The sequence below is a fragment of the Cherax quadricarinatus genome, chromosome 63 (assembly GCF_038502225.1).
Source record: "Cherax quadricarinatus isolate ZL_2023a chromosome 63, ASM3850222v1, whole genome shotgun sequence".
Lineage (NCBI taxonomy): Eukaryota > Metazoa > Arthropoda > Malacostraca > Decapoda > Parastacidae > Cherax > Cherax quadricarinatus.
Window position 1 is genome coordinate 21,833,261 of NC_091354.1, and position 26,350 is coordinate 21,859,610.

Here is a 26,350-nt window from a genome sequence, read left to right on the forward strand (position 1 = left end):
TAACCTTTGATATATTGTACCAATGTATTCAAGTTTGTGTTTTCTATCAATGAATTCTGTCTACTAATAAAGAACATATATAATATAAATTATAGGGGATGGTAGGAGAAGAAAATATTCAAACAGCTCCGGGGAGAACCTTGAGTTTTCCCTGAGGTACGTTTATTGTCTTCTCTGAGGATGAGGGTCCCCAGTCCAGTTATAGAGGTGGTACCTCCATATATATATATATATATATATATATATATATATATATATATATATATATATATATATATATATATATATATATATATACATGGATTTTTTTGCCATAAATCAGGGGAAATCATTCTGAACTTAACGATAACAATAAATACAAATGTTTTTAACTAATGTCAAATTTAAACTCTACTATTGTATACATTGCACAACCTAGGTAATTAAAATTACGCTATTGTAAATAATGTTAGGCGGGGTTTCTATGTTAGTTTTGACCCAGATATAAAACATTTTGTATCATCAATACAAAAAAAATACATTAATCTCTGACATCCAGCATATAGTTAGTACACAATAAACAGTTGCACCTACTTTAGACATTTTTTTCAACATTCTGCATGTTCACGAGTACACATTACTGTCGTAATATCCATCAAAATTTCCAGAGTAGACAACTGCCTGTTAAGTCATAACATAATTTAGTGATATATGAGATCTATTCACTTCTTCATTTTGGTCTCTCGTTTGGTAATTTTTTGTCTTTTTTTTTCTCTGCAGAATTCGGTCTTCAAGAACAACACTGAGAGATGTCTCCTGCTGCATCGAGTGACCAAAGGGTAACCAGTACAGCGTTGGCGTTACTGTGAAGTTACTTCCCCATGAAAAGTAGCCAGTACAGGGCGGGTGTTAGTAACTAGTATTGGGTGAGTGTTACTATGAAGTTACTATCCTCTGAAAAGTAACCAATAGTGAGCTGATGTTACTATGAAGTTACTACTGTCTAAAGAGTAACAAGTACTGGGCTGGTGTTACTGTGAAAATTAACCTGTGCTGGGATGGTGTTACAGTGAAGTTACTGGCCTCTGAAAAGTAACCAGTACATGACTGGTGTTACTGTGAAGTTACTACCCACTGAAAAGTAACCGGTACTGAGCTGGTGTTACTGTTAAGTACCTCACACGAGTAACCAGTACCGGGCAGGTGTTACTTTAAAGTTACCACTTATGGGAAGCAACCAGTACTGAGCTGGTGTTACTGTGATGTTTCTATTACTGGAGAATAACTAGTGCTGGGCTGGTGTTACTAATTAGTACTAGGCTGGTGTTATTATCTAGTACTGGGCTGCTGTTACTAACTAGTATAGAGTTGGTGTTACTAACTACTACTGTGCTGGTGTTACTCTGAAGTTACTACCTTCTGAAGAGTAATGAATACTTAAATGTGAGGACAATACCTTCTTAAGGTAATCATTACTAGGCAACCGTAACTGTGACGTCCCAACTTACTGAAATCAATACTGAGACGTCATTAGGGTAATGAATACTGATCTAGTGTGACGGTGACGTCACTGTATCGTCACTCCCTTCTCAAAGGGTAGTGACACCTCTTGTCTCCGTCTTGAGGGTCGTCTCTTACTGGAGGAGCGAGGTTGTGACATCACCCAACATGTACTGACCGCGTCCAGCGTCGCCAGCAGGGAATATGGCAATCACCAGAATAGCAGTGCTGATTGTTCACTTCATACTGGCACTGATCAACGGTAAGTGTTCCACCTGTGTGTGTGTGTATGCGTGCGTGTGTGTGTGTGTGCGTGTGTGTGTGCGTGTGTGTGTGTGTGTGTGTGTGTGTGTGTGCCTTGCGGCATTGTTACTGATTACTCAGTAAAAGTGAGAGCAATTAGGTTATTTATGGGAGTCCTAGTGCCTCATATATCGTAACATTGCCCATCTCCCAGGATGCGACCCACAACAATAGAACAACACCCATGTACCTACTTACTGTTAGGTAAACAGAGGCAACGGGTGTAAGGAGATCTTCCCATACATCAATCCCTGCCCGGTATTCGAACCCGGGACCAATCGGTTGTAAGCCGACTGCGTTGACCACTGCACCACAGGTGTGTGTGTAGGGGATGGAAGATCTTTGGTCAAGTAACAGAGATAAATATTTACATTCATATAAGAGCAAGAAATATACGTTTTGTGAAACATTGACGGCAGACTGATATACTCTGTGTGGTGGAGCCCTGACAGTGCGGGTCAGCCGGGGATTGTTATAAATATATCCATTAATTGTCTAGATATTTCTGAACCAGTTATAGATTCACACGAGGGAGAGACTACATTGTCAGTCCGGTACAATTGCCACTCCATCTTCATACGCAGTAAAAATGAAATTTATTTTTGTCGAATATAATTCAAACAGATTGTCGCTATCTGTTCCTGTTATTTTACACAGGTTCACAGATGTCGTCGTTCGTAGCAGTTATTTACAATGTTCCATTAAAATAACCTTGCAAAAATATATCATCAACGACACTTAATTCAGCCATTTTGAATCAATGGCAGTGACTCACTTTGGTAAAATATTTCACTAGTACACTTAAGGGTTATTAGGCAGTACACAGATAACCCGCACATAGGAGAGAGGAGCTTACCACGACATTTTGGTCCGACTTGGATAATTTGCAAAGTCACTTTGTAAGTGGTTATGTATTTTTATTTATGTATTGTTCCACCTTTTTGTTGATTATTAGGCAGGCTATGTGCACTTAGCAAGTTATACTTCCTTAGTTATGTTCGTAAAAGTTGATTTATAGCTCCTGTTCCAACTTACTAGCACTCTCACCTCCTTTTTACTTATTCTTTGCCTCTTGGACCCGATATTATCTAGTCTTGAAACTTTGTATTATATTTGTCTCAACATTTGCCTATCCTAGACCTTAGCAAATATACATAGCATACCTGTAACAATTTCGAGTTTTTGTCTATCCTCTTTGCCAGGCCTGAGGCCAGACTTCCTTCTTGGTTGCCAGTTCAAATAGGGTGTTAACGTTATCATCCAGGTGGCCGACACTGGAATCACAATTTGGTTGATCCGGTACTTGGCGAAGGATTATTTTCAATATATGCTGAGGAGTTTAATGCTATTGCGGATCAACACGTTTATTTGCACTTCCTCCTGTATCTCTCATTCTGGTAAGCTCTTAAGGTAGTGTGTAAGTATAGGACCAACCCCTCAAGTATCAATTTTTTGAGTTCCTAAGAGGACATTACATGTAGCTGGAAGCGTTTCCAGTAGTTTATATGATTTTTGGCAGTTTGTAGGCAGTAAGAAATCTCTGTACTTCCTCAGTTATGATATCTCTTATCCCTTGAATTACTTGTAATTAAAGAACAGTAAGGATGACAAACAACTAAGGATCCAGAACGTGTTTTGGGATGCTAAAATCCTTACACTAGCAAGACTAAATATGGTTTTGCTTACTCTTATTTTTACTACTACTAAGGGGAATGATGATGGCAGGAGTGGAAGTGAGGATCTGTTGAACAGCATAGGACAGCGAAAGACGATTATGAAGAAGTGAGAAATCCCTTTCTTATACAATTTTGCTGCAGATGAGAGGATCACGGAAAAAAATTGATTTAACTTATATACTCACCTCCAGAACCAATGTACAAATATGTACAGTGACGTGCAGAGTCAGGGTCAAGTTAAATGTACTAATGAGCAGATTTTCGGAATAGAGTAAAAACAAAATGAGAACAATCTCGCTACTACAGCTATGGCTCACTCACACAAAACAGAATCTGATATGATGTTTGCCAGGTCAAGGCAGGAGAGGGTATGATGGATATTTCTTTATGCAAAATAACCTCATTCAGATCTATCAACCCTCTGACACATCAGAATGCCTCAGCACATAGCATCCTATACCAAGATGGTGCTTTCAGTTTTTTGGTCATTTGAAATTCATTAATGAACTATGAAATTCTCTCCGGTCATTCTTCAGTTATAATTGTGGTGGGAAAATATAATATAACAGAACAGTGTTTTAGTAAATAAAGTAAATTATGTAAAGTAAAATAGTTAACACTTAGATGGAAAAGTATTTGAATAACTGTTAATTTACAATAGTCAAAAAGCTTACTAATTATCATTTTTATTTGATATGGAAATGTATTGACACCGTCACTATCAAATTAAGTCATGAAATTAACACCTTCAGTTATTCTTATCGTTACATAATTGTTTGGGCTCATTCAGTGGACTATTTTGAATGAAAGTGTCAAGGGCATATTCATTGCTTATTTCCATGCCCTCTACATAGGTTAAGTAACGCTTGGTTAATTTTAAGTACCTCAGGTGCTTGCCTGGGGCACTTAATACACATTTTCAACAGCCACAAGATCTGTCACACCTGGATCTGCAGCCACAGATCACACGCAGCACTTTGCCTGAATGAACCAGCTTATCTGTTTCTATTACTACCAATGTGCCATGTACCATTCCCATTCCATGGGAGATTTTTCACTGCCAATCCCCCGTTGCACAGTGTGATGGGTGAGGTATGAATGACACTTGGCACCTGCGAGTATAGGAGCCGGTGATTAATTCTTCATCACAGAGGATAAAAATGCTTTATGAATTGATAGTCTGTACATGATGTATCGTTGTTCATGCAGTGACTTCGCTCTGGCTGATCCATATAACTGTAGGATGAAGGTTTCCCCAGCTCTTGCTATTTCTTCTTGGGTACTGTTTGGTAACAGCATTCATCCTTCACCAGAGCAGATAATATCTAGTGCTTTAAATTTCCCTTTCACGTAAATGGCAGAGAATGTATCGCAGCCAGTGACAACAATCACGAACTTGAGATTGTGCATGACACTGACATTAGCAGATTGTATTTCCTGATTAATGTACATTTGGATTGGGTTTCGGCAGCGGAACATGTGGGTATTTGCATTTGGATAAGCTTGTAAAGACAGCATCACGAAAAGATCTGCGTCTGTTCCAACTGCAATAACTGACCTCTCAGTCTGTTGAGACTATGAGATCAGCGTCAGTCTTATGTTGTTTCCTTACAGTCTCACTATGTGGATGGTTCTATGTGAAGTAGATGATCAGTCAAGACTTGTTCTTCTGGTAATGTAGGAATGCTTTTAGAGTAATGACCTGTACTGACAGCTATTCACATGAATCCTTCCCATAATGGTCATTGGTTTGATTGGAGTCCAAGAGTGAATCTACCATAAAGCATCAAGGGCTTTGGAGATTTTAAGATGAAATGTCTCTGGTTTATCAGGAGGCAAGAGTGATCCGATAGTCACAGGTTTAAGTGCAGGTATAACTGGTTTCTTGTATCTTAGAATGTTGATTTGACCGAAGATTCCTGTAAACATTGAAAATGTATGTCTCTGGGGTGATTAACTTTTCTTGATGATAACCTCTCCAGGAGGAGTGATTGGCTGCTCCACCAATTGCACAGAATGTGTTATGGCCTGTTAATAAAAGACAGTAAAGTCAAAAAGGAACTGAATGAATCTTTTCAGATCAATATCTGTCTCTGCTCCCTGGACAAGTGCACTAGTGAGTCGCTGAACTTCTGTAGTTATCTGAGAATGACGTGCTAGTGAACATTTGAGTTCGCGAGATGCACATTTCCTGAGGATATCGACAATAAAAATGTTGATTGGATGAACCTAGGTAGACAAGGTAATACGATAATGTGAGCTATTGCCATACATCGACGTTCAGCAGTTGTGTGTGTATCAGCCTGTGCAGTGATCAAGCAAGCAAGAGGTTCCTCTATCACTGTGTGTGTATCAGCCTGTGCTGTGATCAAGCAAGCAAGAGGTTCCTCTGTCACTGTGTGTGTATCAGCCTGTGCTGTGATCAAGCAAGCAAGAGGTTCCTCTGTCACTGTGTGTGTATCAGCCTGTGCTGTGATCAAGCAAGCAAGAGGTTCCTCTATCACTGCGTGTGTATCAGGCTGTGCTGTGATCAAGCAAGCAAGAGGTTCCTCTATCACTGTGTGTGTATCAGCCTGTGCTGTGATCAAGCAAGCAAGAGGTTCTTCTATCACTGTGTGTATCAGCCTGTGTTGTGATCAAGCAAGCAAGAGGCTCCTCTATCACTGTGTGTGTATATCAGCCTGTGCTGTGATCAAGCGAGCAAGAGGTTCCTCTATCACTGTGTGTGTGTGTGTGTATCAGCCTGTGCTGTGATCAAGCGAGCAAGAGGGTCCTCTATCACTGTGTGTGTGTGTGTATCAGCCTGTGCTGTGATCAAGCGAGCAAGAGGTTCCTCTATCACTGTGTGTGTGTGTGTATCAGCCTGTGTTGTGATCAAGCGAGCAAGAGGTTCCTCTATCACTGTGTGTGTGTGTGTCAGCCTGTGTTGTGATAAAGCAAGCAAGAGGTTCCTCTATCACTGTGTGTGTGTATCAGCCTGTGCTGTGATCAAGCAAGCAAGAGGTTCCTCTATCACTGTGTGTGTGTATCAGCCTGTGCTGTGATCAAGCAAGCAAGATGTTTCTCTATCACTGTGTGTGTGTGTGCGTGTGTGTGTGTGTGTATCAGCCTGCGCTATGATCAGGCGAGCAAGAGGTTGCTCTATCACTGTGTGTGTATTTCAGCCTGTGCTGTGATCAAGCAAGCAAGAGGTTCCTCTATCACTGTGTGTGTGTGTGTGTGTGTGTATCAGCCTGCATTGTGACCAGGCGAGCAAGAGGTTGCTCTATCACTGTGTGTGTGTATCAGCCTGTGCTGTGATCAAGCGAGCAAGAGGTTCCTCTATCACTGTGTGTGTGTGTGTGTGGTATCAGCCTGTGCTGTGATCAAGCAAGCAAGAGGTTGCTCTATCACTGTGTGTGTGTATCAGCCTGTGCTGTGATCAAGCGAGCAAGAGGTTCCTCTATCACTGTGTGTGTGTGTGTGTGTATCAGCCTGTGCTGTGATCAAGCAAGCAAGAGGTTGCTCTATCACTGTGTGTGTGTATCAGCCTGTGCTGTGATCAAGCGAGCAAGAGGTTCCTCTATCACTGTGTGTGTGTGTGTGTATCAGCCTGTGCTGTGATCAAGCAAGCAAGAGGTTGCTCTATCACTGTGTGTGTGTATCAGCCTGCGCTGTGATCAGGCGAGCAAGAGGTTCCTCTATTTTTGTGTGTGTGTGTGTGTGTGTGTGTGTGTGTGTGTGTGTGTGTGTGTGTGTGTGTGTGTGTGTGTGTGTGTGTGTATCAGCCTGTGCTGTGATCAAGCGAGCAAGAGGTTCCTCTATCACTGTTTTAGCGTTGTCGAGTTCACGTATACCAGTATATCCTCGACAAGTGTACGCATTGTTCAGATTTTAATGGGACGATACCAAAATTTTGCCGCTACCGATACTTTTCCGATATATTTTTTGTAATTATTATTACTCTCTTCATTATATAGGGCAATGCTTGTTGCACAATGGATATTAACACATAAAGGCGAGATATCAAATAAATTTCTCTGATATTTTAATGTCATTACTCGTTGCTTGGTCTGATTTCTTAATGGTTGTCAAAGGAACTTATCGACAGTGTGTGTGTACTCACTCACCTAGCTGTACTCACCTAGTTGAGGTTGCGGGGGTCGAGTCCGAGCTCCTGGCCCCGCCTCTTCACTGATCGCTACTAGGTCACTCTCCCTGAACCGTGAGCTTTATCATACCTCTGCTTAAAGCTATGTATGGATCCTGCCTCCACTACATCGCTTCCCAAACTATTCCACTTACTGACTACTCTGTGGCTGAAGAAATACTTCCTAACATCCCTGTGATTCATCTGTGTCTTCAACTTCCAACTGTGTCCCCTTGTTACTGTGTCCAATCTCTGGAACATCCTGTCTTTGTCCACCTTGTCAATTCCTCTCAGTATTTTGTATGTCGTTATCATGTCCCCCCTATCTCTCCTGTCCTCCAGTGTCGTCAGGTTGATTTCCCTTAACCTCTCCTCGTAGGACGTACCTCTTAGCTCTTGACTAGCCTTGTGTTGCAGTGTCTGACAGATTGAACATTAAAATACCTAACTGTTGCATATGTGTCTTACCTAACAATCTGTTGGTATTTTATACCATTTTAATGTTCAATCTGTCAGACACTGCAACACAAGGGTATCTTGGTACAGACCTGAAATCAACTTCGACTACCTCTACTAGTGAGAACGGCTGGATTTGAGAGGGACCTGACCTCCCAACATCTGCGTTCTACTAGTGACCTACGTCTCACCTCCTGGCGCTATATAAGGCTCCATCCTGTCACTTCAACTCCATATTGTTTCTAACTTTGGAACAATGCTCTTCTCCAGACTGAGGGACTGACCACCTCAAAACTTTTGGGTGATGGACTGATTACATCGTCTTCAAGTCTCTTCTGCTTCTATCAACTTTTCTGTACTCGACTGAAGAAGCCTACTGTGTGGGCGAAACGTTTCGAAATAAAGATACCTAACTGTTGCATATGTGTCTTACCTAACAATCTGTCGGCATTTTATACCATTTTAATGTTCAATCTTGACTAGTCTTGTTGCAAACCTTTGCACTTTCTCTAGTTTCTTTACGTGCTTGGCTAGGTGTGGGTTCCAAACTGGTGTCGCATACTCCAATATGGGCCTAACGTACACGGTGTACAGGGTCCTGAACGATTCCTTATTAAGATGTCGGAATGCTGTTCTGAGGTTTGCTAGGCGCCCATATGCTGCAGCAGTTATTTGGTTGATGTGCGCTTCAGGAGATGTGCCTGGTGTTATACTCACCCCAAGATCTTTTTCCTTGAGTGAGGTTTGTAGTCTCTGGCCCCCTAGACTGTACTCCGTCTGCGGTCTTCTTTGCCCTTCCCCAATCTTCATGACTTTGCACTTGGTGGGATTGAACTCCAGGAGCCAATTGCTGGACCAGGTCTGCAGCCTGTCCAGATCCCTTTGTAATTCTGCCTGGTCTTCGATCGAGTGAATTCTTCTCATCAACTTCACGTCATCTGCAAACAGGGACACCTCAGTGTGTGTGTGTGTGTGTGTGTGTGTGTACTTACCTAGTTGTGGTTGCAAGGGGGTTGATTCATAGCTCCTGGCCCCGTCTCTTCACTGGTCGCTACTATGTCCACTTTCTCACTACTCCATGAGCTTTATCATACCTCTTCTTAAAGCTATGTATGGATCCTGCCTCCACTACATCACTCTCCAGTTTGTTCCACTTCCTGACAACTCTAAGACTGAAGAAGTGCTTCATAATATCCCTGCGACTCATCTAAGTTTTCAACTTCCAGTCCTGACCCCTCGTTGCTGTGTCACATCTCTGAAACAGTCTGTCCCTTGTCAATTCCACTCAGTATTTTATATGTTATCTTGTACCCCCTATCCCTCCTGTCCTCCAGTGTTTTCACGCTGAATCCCCTTAACCTTTCCTCGCAGTACAAACCTTTCAGCTCTGGGGCTAGTCTTGTTGCAAACCTTTGCACTTTCTCTAAATTCTTGACGTGTTTGACCAGGTGTGGATGCAATACTGGTGTTGTATACTCCAATATGGGCCAGATGTGCACGGTGTACAGTGTCGTGAATGACTTCTACCTATTTAGATGTGGAAACGAGATTCTTAGGTTTTCCAGGTACTCATATGCTGTAGCAGTTATTTAGTTTATGTGAACCTCAGGAGATGTGCTCGGTATGATGCTCACCCCAAGATCCTTTTCCTCTAGCGGTCTCCTTTGTCCTTCCCCAAGCTTGATAACTTTGCACTTGGTGGAGTTAAACTCCAGGACCCATTTGTCAGACCAGGCTTGCAGTATATCCAGACCCCCATGTAGGTTTATCTGATACTTGTACGCTTGTATTGCCCTCATTAGTTTCACATCGACTGCAAACAGGTACATCTCTGACTCTATTCCTTCCGCCAAGTAATTCACATATACAAGAAACAGCACCGGATCTAGAACTGACCCTTGTGGAAACCCACTCGACACATGCACCCTATCTGACGCATCGTTTCGTACCGACACACTTTGTTTCCTTCCTGGTCCATTGCGGTACTTTCCTTCCTATTCCTGCCTGCTCCTCTAGCTTTTCAACCAGTCTCTTCTGTGATACTGTGTCGAAAGCCTTCTTACAGTCCATGAAGATGCAGTCTACCCATCCCTCTTTCTCCTTCCTTACTTTTGTTATATTGTCATAGAACTTAAATAGGTTTGTGATGCAGGGTTTTCCTTTCCTTGAGCGGTGCTGTATAGCCCTTGTGGTTTAGCGCTTCTTTTTGATTATAATAATAATTAAGCGGTGCTGGTTGTCATGACTTAGTCCATTCTATTATAGGTCCTCCACCACACTTTAACGGATAGTTGGCCCGTGGCCTGGTGGCAAAGCTCTCGCTTCACACGTTGAGTGTCCGGGTTCAGTTCTCGGCAAGGGTGGAAATATATGACGTGTTTCCTTATACCTGTTGTCCATGTTCACCCATCAGTAAAGATGGGTACCTGGGAGTTACTCGACTGGTATGGGTCGCATCCTTGAGCAAACTTTACCTAAGTTGCAGAAATACTCTGCATAACAAGTGGCTTTCTATACAGTAGTATGTCATTGATAACAACTAGACGTGTATATCTTATACATGTACTTAGAAAAGAGGTCCGGAACGTATTAGATTCCTCCTCCTTGAACTATTATAAATGGTTATAACTACGACCATAATTTTTAAAGGGGTGGACCGGTAAGCCAGCGGATGGCCTCGGTCAGAGGACCGAAAGATCCAACGGCGGGCCATCATCTGACTAAGACCCGCGTAAGGAGACCCTTATCCTGTTTCCTGGCAAACCTTTCCAACCAACTTGAATTATTATATGGGTTCTAAATATGGCAGTCCGACCTACATAAACTGAGATAAGAGATTAAGGTATGGAAGTTTCCCTGGCTAAGCTTAGATGAAAGTCTAAGCTGTGGAAGTCTTCCTGCCTAAGTTGAGGTAAGAGTTTTACCTGGTGGTAGACCGCTCTGCGCTCTGCCTGAACTAAGTTTTAATGTATGGCAGAATGTAATTTGTGTTGGTAGCTGATTTAAGGTACTGGAGGTGGAAGTCTGCCCCTACTTCAAGTTCTTGCAGGTGGAAGTCCAACCTAAGATAAGGGACTTGGAGGTGGCAGGCTGTGCTTACTTACTTAGCTTAGAAAGTTGAGTTAGCGGGCTGTCGTAAGCTCCTTAGCCTTGGAGGTGGCAGAACACCCTGAGCTAAGAGTCTTGGACGTGGCGGTCAATCCTGAGCTAAATCTCTTGGATGTGGGAGTCAATCCTGAGCTAAGACTCTTGGACGAGGCAGTCAGCCATGAGCTAACAGTCTCTGAGGTGGTAAACCACCAGAGCAGGGATCTTTGAAGTGTCAGGCGGCACTGAGCTAAGAATTTTGGAGGTGGCAGATTATCCTAAGCAAAAGAGTCATGGAGAGGCAGCGGCAGGTCTTGGAAGCGGGCACTCTCAGTTAAGGATCCTGTAAGTGGCAAGCTGTCCAAGACCATGGATCTTGTAGGTGGCAGTATATCCAACGTAAAATGTTTTTTGGAGGTAGAAGGCCACATTGAGCCTAGGTTCTTGAAGGTGGCAGGCCGTCCTGCTCAAAGCCATTCACCGTCAGAGTCTTGTAACTCCCTCAGGCAATTTTCTCTGCTAATCGAGCTCTTTTGTGAGTGAATGGCAAAGCTGCCGGTTACTTGACTGGTCCCTTGGTGTCTGTCTGTCTCTCTGTCTGTAGCACGCCCGTCCTCAGCCTGGGGGGCGCGCAGTAAATGAGATCTCTTTCGGTGGCTATAATGGTGTGGAATACTCAGGGAAGAAAATAGTAGAGGAAAGGGAAAGGATGAGGGAGTGACAGAAAGACAAGAAAAAGAAAGGCCTAATAATAACTTAAGATTTAACATATTCCTTCAGCAGTCATTATATACACTATACGCAACTTACATTAAATGTCAAGGCAAGCCATTTCAACTTAAATGACTTGCAGTTTGACGTGTGCCAATTGATTAATTAAGAGAAACTGAGAGTCGAAATAATTACTTTGAATAACGTAATTAAATCATCCACTCAGCATTTCCTTAAAAGTCCAGAATGAAACAGAATATCTCAAGGCCACCATACCTTACAGTGTTGTATACCACCATACCTTACAGCATTGTATACCACCATACCTTACAGTGTTGTATACCACAATACCTTACAGTATTGTATACCACCATACCTTGAAGTGTTGCATACCACCATACCTTGAAGTGTTGCATACCACCATACGTTGCAGTGTTGCATACAACCATACGTTGCAGTGTTGCATACCACTATACGTTGCAGTGTTGCATACCACTATACGTTGCAGTGTTGCATACCACTATACGTTGCAGTGTTGCATACCACTATACGTTGCAGTGTTGCATACCACTATACGTTGCAGTGTTGCATACTACCACTAGATGGTTATGGCTAACGTATTACAGAAAAAAAAAACGATCGTAGGATTGTGATCTTTTAAGAATTGCATGAATACATATGTTCTCGTTTCACCCAACACCCCCACCACAGAACACTCCACCATACATCGTACCACAGAGTACCCCTACCACAGAACACCTCTGCCACAGAACACCTCTACCACAGAACACTTCACCACAAAACACCCCTCCACAGAACACCCCACCACAAAACACCCCAACAACAGAACAACCAACCATAGAACACCCTACTACAGAGAAGCCGACCACAGAACACCCCTACCACAGAACACCCCTACCACAGAACACCCCACCACAGAATACCCCTTACCACAGAACACCTCACCACAGAACACCCCACCAAGCAACAGCCCACCACAGAATGCCCTCACCACAGAACACCGCACCACAGAAAACCCCTACCAGAGAATACAACTACCACAGAACACCCCTTCCACAGAACACCCCACCACAGTACACTCCAATACAGAACACCCCACCACGCAACAGCGCACCACAGAACAACCCTACCGCAGAACACCCCAACCAAAGAACACCCCTACCACAGAATACATCTACCACAGAACACTTCACCACAGAACACCCCACCAAGCAACAGCCCACCACAGAACACCCTCACCACAGAACACCTTACCACAGAACACCCCACCACAAAACTCACCTACCGCAGAACACCCCTACCGCAGAACACCCCTACCACAGAATACCCCTACCACAGAACACCCCCTAACACAGTACACCCCTTCCACAGAACACCCCACTACAGAACACCCCTACCACAGAACACCCCTACCACAGAACATCCCAACCACAGAATACCCCTACCACAGAACACCCCTACCACAGAACACCCCTACCACAGAATACCCTTACCACAGAACACCTCTACCACAAAATACCCCTAAAACAGAACACCCCACCACAGAATACCCCCTACCACAGAACACCTCATCACATAATAAACCACCAAGCAACAGCCCACCACAGAACACCCTCACCACAGAACACCTCACCACAGAATACCCCTACCACAGAACACAACTACCACAGAACACCCCTTCCACAGAACACCCCACCACAGTACACTCCAATACAGAACACCCCACCACGCAACAGCCCACCACAGAACACCCCTACCACAGAACACAGCTGCCACAGAAGACCCCTGCCACAGAACAATCCTACCGCAGAACACCCCACCACCGAACAGCCCACCGCGCAACAGCCCACCACAGAACACCCCTACCACAGAACACCCCTACCACAGAGCACCCCACCACAGAATATCCCTATCATAGAACACCCTTACCACAGAACACCCCACCACAGAACACAGCACAACCCACCACAGAACAGCCCACCACCGAACAGCCCACCACAGAACACCCCTTCCACAGAACACCCCTACCACAGAACATCCCTACCAGAGAACACCATTACCACAGAACACCCTTACAACAGAACACCCTTACCACAGAACACCCTTACCGCAGAACACCCTTACCGCAGAGCACCCCACCACAGAGCACCCCACCACAGAACACCCCTCCGCAGAACACCCCTCCGCAGAACACCCCTCCGGAGAACACCTCTCCACAGAACGCCCCTCCACAGAACACCCCTCCACAGAACACCCCTCCACAGAACACCCCTCCATAGAACACCCCTACCACAGAACACCCCACAACAGAATACCCTACTACAGAACACCCATACCATAGAACATCCCACCACGCAACAGCCCACCACAGAACACCCTTTCCACAGAACACCCCTTCCACAGAACACCCCCACCACAGAACACCCCACCACAGAACGCCCCACCACAGAACAGTCCACCACAGAACAGCACACCACAAAACAGCCCACCACAGAAAACCCCTCCACAGAACACCCCACCTCAGAACACCCCACCAGAGAACATCCCTACCACAGAACACCCCTACCACACAGCACCCCTCCCACAGAACACCCCACCACAGAACACCCTACTACAGAACACCCCTTCCACAGAACACCCCTACCACAGAACATTTCAATACAGAACACCCCACCACAGAACAGCCCACCACAGAACAGCCCACCACAGAACAGCCCACCACAGAACATCCTTACCACAGAACACCCCTACCACAGAACACCCCAAAACAGAACATCCCACCACAGAACACGACACCGCAGAACACCCCACAGAGCAACCCACCACAGAACACCCCTACCACACAACACCACTACCATAGAACACCCCACTACAGAATATCCCTACTACAGAACATCCTTACCACAGAACACCCTTACCACAGAGGACCCCACACCAGAACACCCCAACACATAACAGCACATCACAGAACAACCCACAACAGAACACCCCACCACAGAACACCCCACCACATAACACCCCACGAAATAATAGCCCTCCACAGAACACAACTCCACAGAACAGCCCTCCACAGAACAGCCCTCCACAGAACAGCCCTCCACAGAACACATCTCCACAGAACACCCCTCCGCAGAACACCCCTCCACAGAACACCCCTCCACAACACCCCACCACAGAACACCCTACTACGGAACACCCCACCACAGAACACCCCTCCACAACACCCCACCACAGAACACCATACTACTGAACACCCCACCACAGAACACCCCTACCAGAGAGCACCCTTACCACAGAAGACCCCACCACAGAACACCCCTACCACAGAACACCCCTACCACAGAACACCCCTACCACAGAACACTCCAATACAGAACACGCCCCCACGCAAAAGCCCACCAAAGAACACCCCTACCACAGAATACCCTTAAAATGGTATAAAATACCGACAGGTTGTTAGGTGTCTTACCTAACAACATAACACCCCACCACAGAAAACCCCCACCACAGAACACCCCACCACAGAACACCCCGCCACAGAACACCCCTACCACAGAACACCCCTACCACAGAACACTCCTACCACAGAACACTTCTACCACAGAATACCCCTAACACAGAACACCCCTACCACAGAACACCCCTGCCACAGAACACTCCCACCAGAGAACACCCCTACCAGAGAACACTCCTACCACAGAACACCTACCACAGAACACCCCTACCAGAGAACACTCCTACCACAGAACAGCCCACCACACAACTCCCTTACCACAGAACACCCTTACCATAGAACACCCTTACCACAGAACGCCCCTGCCACAGAACACCCCTACCACAGAACACCCCCACCACAAAGCACCCCTTCCACAGAACACCCCTGCCACAGAAGACCCCTACCACAGAACACCCCACCACATAACACCCCTACCACAGAACACCCCACCACAGAATACCCCACTACAGAACACCCCACTACAGAACAGCCAACCGCAGAACACCCTTACCACAGAACACCCCTTCCACAGAACACCCCTTCCACAGAACACTCCTGCCACAGAACACCCGTACCACAGAACACCCCACCACAGAACACCCCACCACAGAATATCACTGCCACAGAGCATCCTTACCACAGAACACCCCTGCCACAGAACACCCCACCACAGAACACCCCACCACAGAACACACCACAGAACACCCCACCACAGAACACCCCATCACAGAACACCCCACCACAGAACACCCCACCACAGAACACACCGCAGAACACCCCACCACAGAACATCCCACCACAGAATATCACTGCCACAGAGCACCCTTACCACAGAACACCCCACCACAGAACACACCACAGAACACCCCACCACAGAACACCCCACCACAGAACACCACACCACAGAACACCACACCGCAGAACACTCCACCATAGAACACCGTTTCACAACCAGGGTTTAGAGTAGTCATCGTGTGAGAGAGATGTGACCCTTAACGTAAAAATCCAGCAGATGAGACCACCTACCTCTCCACTACCCACACCAGCTAACAGTACTCAATAAGAGACATTAATTGTAATATACTTAAACAAGTGTCATCTACACTTTAACACGACTACGAGGAAACATATTGGTCAATAAGCTTATCATTGTAGTGTTGTGCTTTGTATGCGTTTTGTCCCCTATACACATCAGAAATAAATCGTATACCTAGCTAAGTTGATTTCGATGGAGAGGACATCATCTATAACGTTATTCTTCTCTGAAATGAATATGGATAAATTATACACAAATAACCCGCACATAAAAGAGAGGAGCTTACGACGAGATTTCGGTCCGGGTTTTTTGTGTATCGTTCCAGTCACGGTATTGTGCCTTTTTGTTATTTATGGATAAATTATATGGTTAGTGACGCAATGCTCGATTTATTAAGCAGATATTCATGTGCTACCTATCATTATTGGAGGGTAGTATACCTGTAGCATACCTGGAGAGAGTTTCCGGGGGTCAACGCCCCCGAGGCCCTGTCTGAGGCCAGGCCTCGTGGTGGATCATGGTCTGATTAACCACGAGTATGGCCACACGAAAACTGACGTACGAACCACAGCCCGGCTGGTCAGGTACTGAATTTAGGTACCTCTCCAGTGCCTTCTTGAAGACAGCCAGGGGTCTACTGGTAATCCCCTTTATGTATGGTGGGAAGCAGTTGAACAGCCTTGGGCCCCTGACACTTGTTGTGTTGTCTCAGTGTACTCGTGGCGCCCCTGCTTTTCACTGGGGGTGATGTTGCATCTACAGCAGAGTCTTTTGCAAATTAAGGGATTTTAACCGTTCCCAATAATTTAGGTGCCTTATCGTACTAATTTGTGCCGTGAAAGTTCTGTGTACACTCTCCAGGTCAGCAATTTCCCCTGCTTTGAAGGAATTATTTCTTTAGTTCCATTGTTTGAAAGATGAGGTGATTTAGAGGAGAAAAATAATGAAGACAAACTTGATACCCAGATTCAGGAGTAGATGTGAAAAGACCAAATAAGCTAAATATCAGAGATAGCGATCAAAGAAATCTTGGAGGCTGCGGTACGAGATGACTCTCGCTCATCACAAACACCACTCGATGAGCACACACACACACACATACCCAGTAGCGACCAGTGAAGACGTACGGGGCAGGAGCTATGACTCGACCCCTGAACCCACAATTAGCTGAGTACAATTAGGTGAGCACACACACACACACACACACACACACACACACACACACACACACACACACACACACACACACACACACACACACACACACACACACAATGCGTAGTTTAATAAACAACACTCAACACGATTTTAGACATTATCTAAGAAATGTATCTGACGTATATGATGTAAGAGAAGAGAGAGTGTCGACTGAGGACGTGCATTCTGTTCTTGATCAAGCGAGGTCTAAGTCTGACTTCCTCACTTGTAGCATCCTCACCTTCAGGCGAAGGTGGAATAAGAGGAGAGTAGAAATGAGATTCAGTGACTTGAAGAGTTGTGCTTGGATTGTCGCTTTAATAAGGAGGTGGAACATAGCAGCGACGAGGAAGGGAGCTGCAGGGAATTACAAGCTGGTGAGAAGGACTGAGCTAAAGCTGAAGATGAGGAAGATCCAGAAGATTACTATGAAGAATTGTTAGCCCCGAGTCCACGATGAACATTTTTTTTCAAAGAATTTAAAAAAGGGCAAAATGGAACTTAATGAACCATAAGTTAACTTTCCTAATACATAATATCAAACATGTGTAATGTCAGAGTTATGGAAGATGGCAAATATAATTCCTTTGTTTTTAAAGTATTGGATAAGTCATTATCATTCAGTAAGCCTGACCCAAACTGCATACAAATATTAGTAATTTATAGCTCATATAAATACAAGTCACCTTGGTAAGCAATATTTGATTGATATTCAACACGGATTCATCAAGAGCCGTTCCTGCCTGTCTAGTTTACTGACTTTCTTCAGAAAAGCACTTAAAGCAGTTGATCATGATAAATACTGTTTATTTAGACTTAAGTACGGTTTTGACAGAGTATTACACAAGAATGTTAAAGAATGTGGCCGCTCGTGATATAGAAGGGTTTCGGGGGTCAACGCCCCCGCGGCCCAGCCTGTGGCTAGGCCCCATGGTGGATCAGCACTTGATCAACCAGGCTTTTACTGTTTCCCGCGTGCAATCCGATGTCCTAACCACAGCCCTGCTGATTCGGCACTGACTTCAGGTATGTGTCCAGTTCCCTCTTGAATTCAGCCAGGGGTCTATTGGTAATCCCCCTTATGTATGCTGGGAGGTGTAACTAATGGGTATCTAGATGAGCGGCGATTTTGCTTCTTAGAACCCTTTCAAAGAATTGTATGATATGGGATGTTAGCACTATCGATCTGTAGTTTTTTGCTATTGCTTTACTGCCCCCTTTGTGGAGTGCGGCTATCTCTGTTGTTTTAACAAGCTGTGGCACGACCCCTGTGTCCATGCCCCGTCTCAATTGGATGTTAAAAGCACGTGATAGGGGTTTCTTGCACTTCCTGATGAACGTGGAGTTGCATTTGTCTGGGCCTGGGGCAGAGTGCATGAGCACGTCATTTATCGCCTTTTCGAAGTAATTTGGCGTCAGGATAATATCAGATAGGTTTGAGTCTACCAAATTCTGTCTCGCTCATAAATTAATTTAGGTCTTCGACTCTCAGTCTGGTTAGCGGCTCGCTAAAAACCGAGTCATATTGGGACTTGAGTAGCTCACTCATTTCCTTTCTGTCATCTGTGTAGGACCCATCTTGTTTAAGTAGGGGCCCAATACTGGATGTTGTTCTCGACTTTGATTTGGCATAAGAATAGAAATATTTTGGGTGCCTTTCAATTTCATGTATGACTTTTAGTTCTTCCAGCTTTTCTTGACTCCAGTAAGGTTCTTGTTTAGTTCATGTTCCGTGGTTGCTATTTCTCTGACCAGTATCTCCCTTCGTATTACAGTTAAATTGGCCTCTTGTAGCAGTTCTGTTATTCTTTGCCTTCGCCTGTATAGGGAGCACCTTTCTCTTTCGAGTCCTAGAGGTGGGAAATACAGTGCCTCCAATCTGGAGAAGGGGTGAGTATATTTGCAGTTTTGAAATGTCGTATATATTCTTCTCGACAAGACAGCGATAGAGTGAATGAGGATGAAACTGTTCCTTCTTTTTAAGTCAACCCCCCCCCCCCCACCTCGGCGAGAGACGGCCGTTTTTTTTTTAATAGAATGCATATATATATATATATATATATATATATATATATATATATATATATATATATATATATATATATATATATATATTCATATATGTAAAGAGTAAGGTGATGAGGATAATAGAAAGATTAGGTGATGAGAGAGTACGGAGGAGGTGAATGTATTCAGATATTTACGAGTGGACGTGTCAGCAGATGGGTCTATGAAGGATGAGGTGAATCATAGAATTCATTAGGGGAAAAGGGTGAGCGGTGCTCTTAGGAGTCTGTGGAGACAAAGAACTTTGTCTGTGGAAGCAAAGAGGGAAATGTATGAGAGTATAGTTATACCAACGCTCTTATATGGGTGTGAAGCATTGGTGATGAATATTGCAACAAGGAGAAGGATGGAGGCAGTGGAGATGTCCTGTCTGAGGGCAATGTGTGGTGTGAATATAATGCAGAGAATTCGTAGTTTGGAAATTAGGAGGTGTGGGATTACCAAAACTATTATCCAAAGGGCTGAGGAAGGGTTGAGGTGGCTCGGACATGTAGAGAGAATGGAGCAAAATAGAATGACTTCGAGAGTGCATAAATCTGTAGTGGAGGGAAGGCGGTGTAGGGGTCGGCCTAGGGAAGGTTGGAGGGAGGGGTAAAGGAGGTTTTGTGTGCGAGGGACTTGGACTTAAGCAACCATGCGTGAGCGTAATTGATAGGAGTGAATGGAGACAAATGGTTTTTAATACTTGATGTGCTGTTGGAGCGTGAGCAAAGTAACATTTATGAAGGGATTCAGGGAAATCGGCAGGCTGGACTTGAGTCCTGGAGATGGGAAGTACAGTGTCTACACTCTGAAGGACGGGTGTTAATGTTGTAATTTTATAAACTGTAGTGTAAAACACCCCTCGGGCAAGACAGTGATGGAGTGAATGATGAAAGTTTTTTTTTCGGGCCACCCTGCCTTGGTGGGAATCGGCCTATGTGTTAATAAAATAAATATATATGTAAATCCTAATTAGCAGGATCATCAACAGATAAAGCTTCTATTATCATCAGGTCGGGTCTATGAGATAAGAATTAAATAGCAGAGATAAATACAAAATAAATCTATTTTTTATCATACTCTGGCTGTTTCCCACAAAGACAAAGTGACCTAAAAAAAAATGTAAATACATTCACTAGGTCTAAATAGCCGTCTTGCCAGAACAGGACGAACACCCCATTCAAACAAATATTCCAACCACAACATCCTCACTATTACCTGAGAGTACAGACACTGTACGTCACTTCTCTAGAACCCAGCTGCTTGTATAGGCAAATGTAAATAAAAATTAAAGGAGTAAAAATCCAGTTCTACACAAATATAGGATGAAAATTAATGCTCTTATTCTAGGACACATTTGGAACACTTGGGGTATCTTTATTGCTGGTTTCTTCAGTCGAATACTGGAAGCAGTTGAATTCTGGACGCAGTAAAATAGTTTTAACATTATTAGTTCGTCACCCTCAGCAGGTGGTGGTCAGTCCCTCAAGCCTTAAGCAAAGGCAAGCGGACAGACTTTTTATACAAAGTAGAGATGAGATGAAGCAGCAAGAATTGACGTCAGAGTTGATCGGAGCTCATGAGTGGAAGCAGGTCATGCTGAACAATGGTTTAGCAAAGTAATTGACGTCAGAGTTGATCGGGGCTCATGAGTGGAAGCAGGTCATGCTGAACAATGGTTTAGCAAAGTAATTGACGTCAGAGTTGATCGGGGCTCATGAGTGGAAGCAGGTCATGCTGAACAATGGTTTAGCAAAATAACTGGGAAAGAATTCCTAACACCTTACATACCTCTACTCAGGAATATGAGGTCTGGCTCATACCTAAGGTATGAGCCAGACCACTTGCCACCGAAGGTGACGGACTGATAACGTAAAGACTACTTCTACTACTGCCAGAATTCTATTGCTGAATGTATTCAACTAAAGAAGCCTTTTGTATAGGTGAAACGTTTTGTCAATTAAGATACCAAAGGTTGCAAATGTGTCTTATTCATTAACTTGTCAGTAATATAAAATAGAATCTACTGGGTTACTTATGAACGTGATGTGTATTTCGGATTCAAACATTAATTTAGACTTTTACTATAGTTGTATATAGTTTACTCAAAACTGTATTTTTTCACGTCTAGGAAAAGATTACCTAATAAAATTAAGCAAATATGATTTACTGACATCAGGGTTCCTGTTGTATAGTTACTTTAGATAGGTTTATTTTCACATAGGCATATATTCATGTCGTCCTATCCTCTACCCTCAGTAATATTAATAAATATATGTTATTATACAAATGAATACATCACATCAGGAACATATTTTAATAAAACAAGAAATTACTGTCCTTTCTCTCTGCATCTTCATTCATTAGATATTCTTTGCTTCTATTTTTATATTTTGCTTTATATTTAGACTGGCTTTATTATATCACTTTGTAACAAAGGGTAAAGGGTTAAGACTGGGCATCAACTGTGGCTGATTTACAGTTGCAAACTTTACCTTAGTATTATAATGGGTTTGTAACCTCGACAAAATTTGCAGGAAGATTCTTGACACTGGTTGTTAATAATTTTATATACATGGTTGAGTCTGAGCTGCTGTGCTCTGTATGCCACCTTAGAATTTCGAGATATTGTAAATGATTCTGACGAGCATGTTCTATTGGACACCAGTTTACAGTGAATCTCATTTCATAACGGATATTTTGCAATATATTTCTAAGCTTTTAGTGTGGAACAACGTAACATGAACTATAATAATAGTAAATTTAAGCGTGCCTGAGCTGGTAGCCTCCATGACTAACTGTAAAGCAATTTTAACCTGTTTTTGTTCACTTTTAATCCAACTAAATCGCAGGGATCAATAGGTAATCCTCGAGATTTCACTGAATATATTATTGAGATGGGTTCTTCGTTACACAGTCCTCTAAAATTGTTTACGCTTTTCAGTTTACATTTTGAGTCATATCTTTTGTTTTCCCTCAGTAAGCGACAGATTTTTAATCATTTAACAATTCTAATAGTAATTCTTAGTCTATATCCTGTGGGTTTTTCCTAATACTAAGAGCACTCTGTCACTGGCATACATCAGGTATTTGACCTTAACACTAATGGACATGTAATTTAAGATAAAGAGTATGGGGCTCAAGATACCAACTTGAGGAACTCTACACGCTGTCCAGATTAATGTGGGGTCTTAGACTGGACACTGCTATTTCTTATATGAACATATACCTGATGTTCGTGTCTGTTCCTGATCAAATGTTTTATATTGGTGACGTCTATTTTAAGGTCACTCACTGTCTAATCTAACCAAGACTCAGAAATTTAGATTATGCAGTCGTAGTTTTGGCTGCTGGAATCATATTTTTCGTTAAAAATTATCTAGAATCCACGAAAACAGAGTGCGAACTTGTTTAATAAAAAAATGATGAGAAGCGCAGTAAATATTTAGAAATTCGTGGGTAATAGACACATTTCCTGGACAGTTCATATATGCTGCAATTATTGTTTATTATTAGGCATTTATTGCAGTGTTGACACAATGGTGAATTGCTGTTAGTTTGGAGTGATGCTTTACTTGGTAACAATACGGCCATGGATCTCATAATTCATTAAGCATTTATTATATACTAACTTATGACTACTGGCCACTTACTCTTTATTTTTTTATTAACATATCGGCCGTTTCCCACCAAGGCAGGGTGATCCGGATAAGAAGAAACACTTTAATCATCATTCACTCCCTCATTGTCTTGCCAGAGGCTTGCCTTCACTACAGTTATAAAACCGCAATTTATCAACAAGGCTAGGTCAGAGTGCAGGCACTGTACTTTCCACGTCCAGGACTTTAGTTTGGACTGCCGGTTTCCTTGATTTTCTTCATATATGTTACTTTGCTCACACTCCAACAGCACGTCAAGTCCAAAAAACCATGTATCTCCACTTGCTCCTGTCTAACACTCTCACGCACGCTTGCTGGAAATTTAAGCCCCACGCACACAAAACCTCCGTTACCCCGTCCATCCAACTTTTCCTAGGCCGACTCCTACCCCGCATTCCTTACACTACAGATTTATATGCTCTCCAAGCCATTCTCAAATCATTCAGTAAGTCAGTCAAATGATTCAGTAAGTCAGTCAAGTGGTGATGTGGTGGTTTCGGGGGGTTGCTGGGGACGGTGGGAGGTCTCCATAACTGCACCACAACAAGGCCGCCGCTTGAAGAAGGGAATTATTTTTTCCTTCCCACAAACTGAACCGTGTTAAATTTATCGTACAACCTATTACATAAAACTGTGCCGCAATTCTTCAGTCGTGCTATACCCAAATCATGCCAAATAAAATCGTGCTAAATGACGGTCTGCTGTATTATCTTATGTCTGGCTGATTGGTATATTGGGTTCTAGGTCTGTAAACAAGACATGGGACAGTAAGTCCGTATGTCTTACCCTGTTTACCACAAGTCCAAAATACTTTACTTTCCAGAAAAAGGGAATTAAAGTAAAATCACAGGAAGGAATACAATTTTTTTTTATTAACACATCGGCCGTCTCCCACCAAGGCAGGGTGGCCCGAAAAAAAAAAAAACTTTCACCATCATTCACTCCATCACTGTCTTGCCAGAAGGGTGCTTTACACTACAGTTTTTAAACTGCAACATTAACACCCCTCCTTCATTGCATATCTCAGTATAAATATTCGTGGGATGCAACACTTAAATTTGACTCAACTTCCTGACGTGAAATCATCCCTAAATATGATTTTCAAGGAACATTTTTAGAAGAGAATACACTGAGGATTTTTTCACGCATATTATAATTACTATTAATAATAAATAGCAAAACTGTACATGGTTGTCGTTTTTCTACATTACGAAAATGATATATAAAGAAAATGAAAGTTAATTAGATGATTTTCTGCAAACGTTTCAAGGAACTCGTCAGGGAAACTATCAAGGTCGTCAGGGAAACTATCAAGGTTATGAGGGAAACTATCAAGGTTATGAGGGAAACTATCAAGGTTATGAGGGAAACTATCAAGGTTATGAGGGAAACTATCAAGGTTATGAGGGAGGCTATCAAGGTTATGAGGGAAACTATCAAGGTTGTGAGGGAAACTATCAAGGTTATGAGGGAGGCTATCAAGGTTATGAGGGAAACTATCAAGGTCATCAGGGAAACTATCAAGGTTATGAGGGAAACTATCAAGGTTATGAGGGAGGCTATCAAGGTTATGAGGGAAACTATCAAGGTTGTGAGGGAAACTATCAAGGTTATGAGGGAGGCTATCAAGGTTATGAGGGAAACTATCAAGGTTATGAGGGAAACTATCAAGGTTATGAGGGAAACTATCAAGGTCATCAGGGAAACTATCAAGGTCATCAGGGAAACTATCAAGGTTGAGGGAAACTATCAGGGTTATGAGGGAAACTATCAAGGTTATGAGGGAAACTATCAAGGTCATCAGGGAAACTATCAAGATAATCATAAGTAACATCAATACAGTGTTTCTTGTTACATAAACACAAACGTGTTTTTATTTTGAATATATTTCTGAAATGAAGATTTTGAGAAAACAGGTTACATTTAAAGGTAATTTATTTTAAAGAATATTGTTACCTTGGGAAAGATTATTTAGACACCATCTTGACAGTAATTGTTTTTAAATGTTAATGAGATATTACCATAATATATAGAATTATTTATAGTGTAATATTACATTACAATCTTCTCTTTCCTTCCTCTTCAGTGAAGGTTCCTTCATGATAATGAGAGGCTCTTGATCCAAGGAACTGAACTTATCATCCCTCTTCCTGGGATCGAAACTGATTGCCTTCTATTCTCCAGACGCTGTATAACCCCAACGGTTTTAGCCCTTACCTTAAATATAATAATAATCGTACCTGCAAACTATTTTCCAGACAACATTACAAGAGCTTCAGGTAATAAAAACTTCTAATAGTGAATTTTACAAAGAAAGTTTTGATAAAGTGGCTGGTAACTCCACTTTGTCTCAGGTGTTTAAACTGTATAGAACTTGACACATATGACTGAAATAACTACACGTATGATTCTGAAGGAGGGGTGTTAATGTGGCAGTTTTATAACTGTAGTGTAGGCATGTCTCTGGCAAGGCAGTGATGGAGTGAATGATGAAAGTTTTCTTTTTCGGGCCACCCTGCCTTGGTGGGAAACGGCCGATGTGTTAATAATAATAATAATAATAATAATAATAATAATAATAATAATCTAATACAGAGCAGCATGTGTTGCCTAAATGGCCTACAGAACGTACTTACGTGAACGCTTTTACCAACATAAAAGACTTGGTCCCTACATCAAATGTATTATTGTTGCTGTGCAACCAAGAGAGGGATCTACCGTCCTCCATAAGCCCACAACATTCTCAGAGGGCTGAGAACTTTACCACTGATGCCTCATGAGGCCCAGGAACTGATGCTCAGTATCCTCGACGAAGTTCAGGGGGACATTACCTCAACTTTTTGAAGAGGCAAAGGAGCTGCAGTTCAGAATCGTCAACTGGCTAGTGTTCTGTAATTCACCTTTCTTAGGATGCCCAGTAGCTGTAGCTCAACACTCTCAAGAGACTTTGTTGATGTATGTCAGCACCCTCGTGAGGTCAAGTAGGTGCCAACCACAGCAAAAATTGGAGATAAGTAGAAGAAGACATTGTCGAAATATGTTCTGGAGGCA

General features: G+C 43.0%; 1 protein-coding gene across 1 annotated transcript in view; it reads left to right on the forward strand.

Moving 5' to 3' along the window:
- The first annotated feature begins 763 nt into the window (after window positions 1-763).
- The window catches only part of LOC128698274 (uncharacterized), a 930,221-nt gene continuing 904,634 nt past the window's right edge, over window positions 764-26,350 (forward strand). The window contains exon 1 of the mRNA XM_070098682.1: window positions 764-1,741. Within this exon, the coding sequence (XP_069954783.1) occupies window positions 1,684-1,741 (58 nt within the window). The 5' untranslated portion in view covers window positions 764-1,683. The remainder of the gene's footprint in view (window positions 1,742-26,350) is intronic.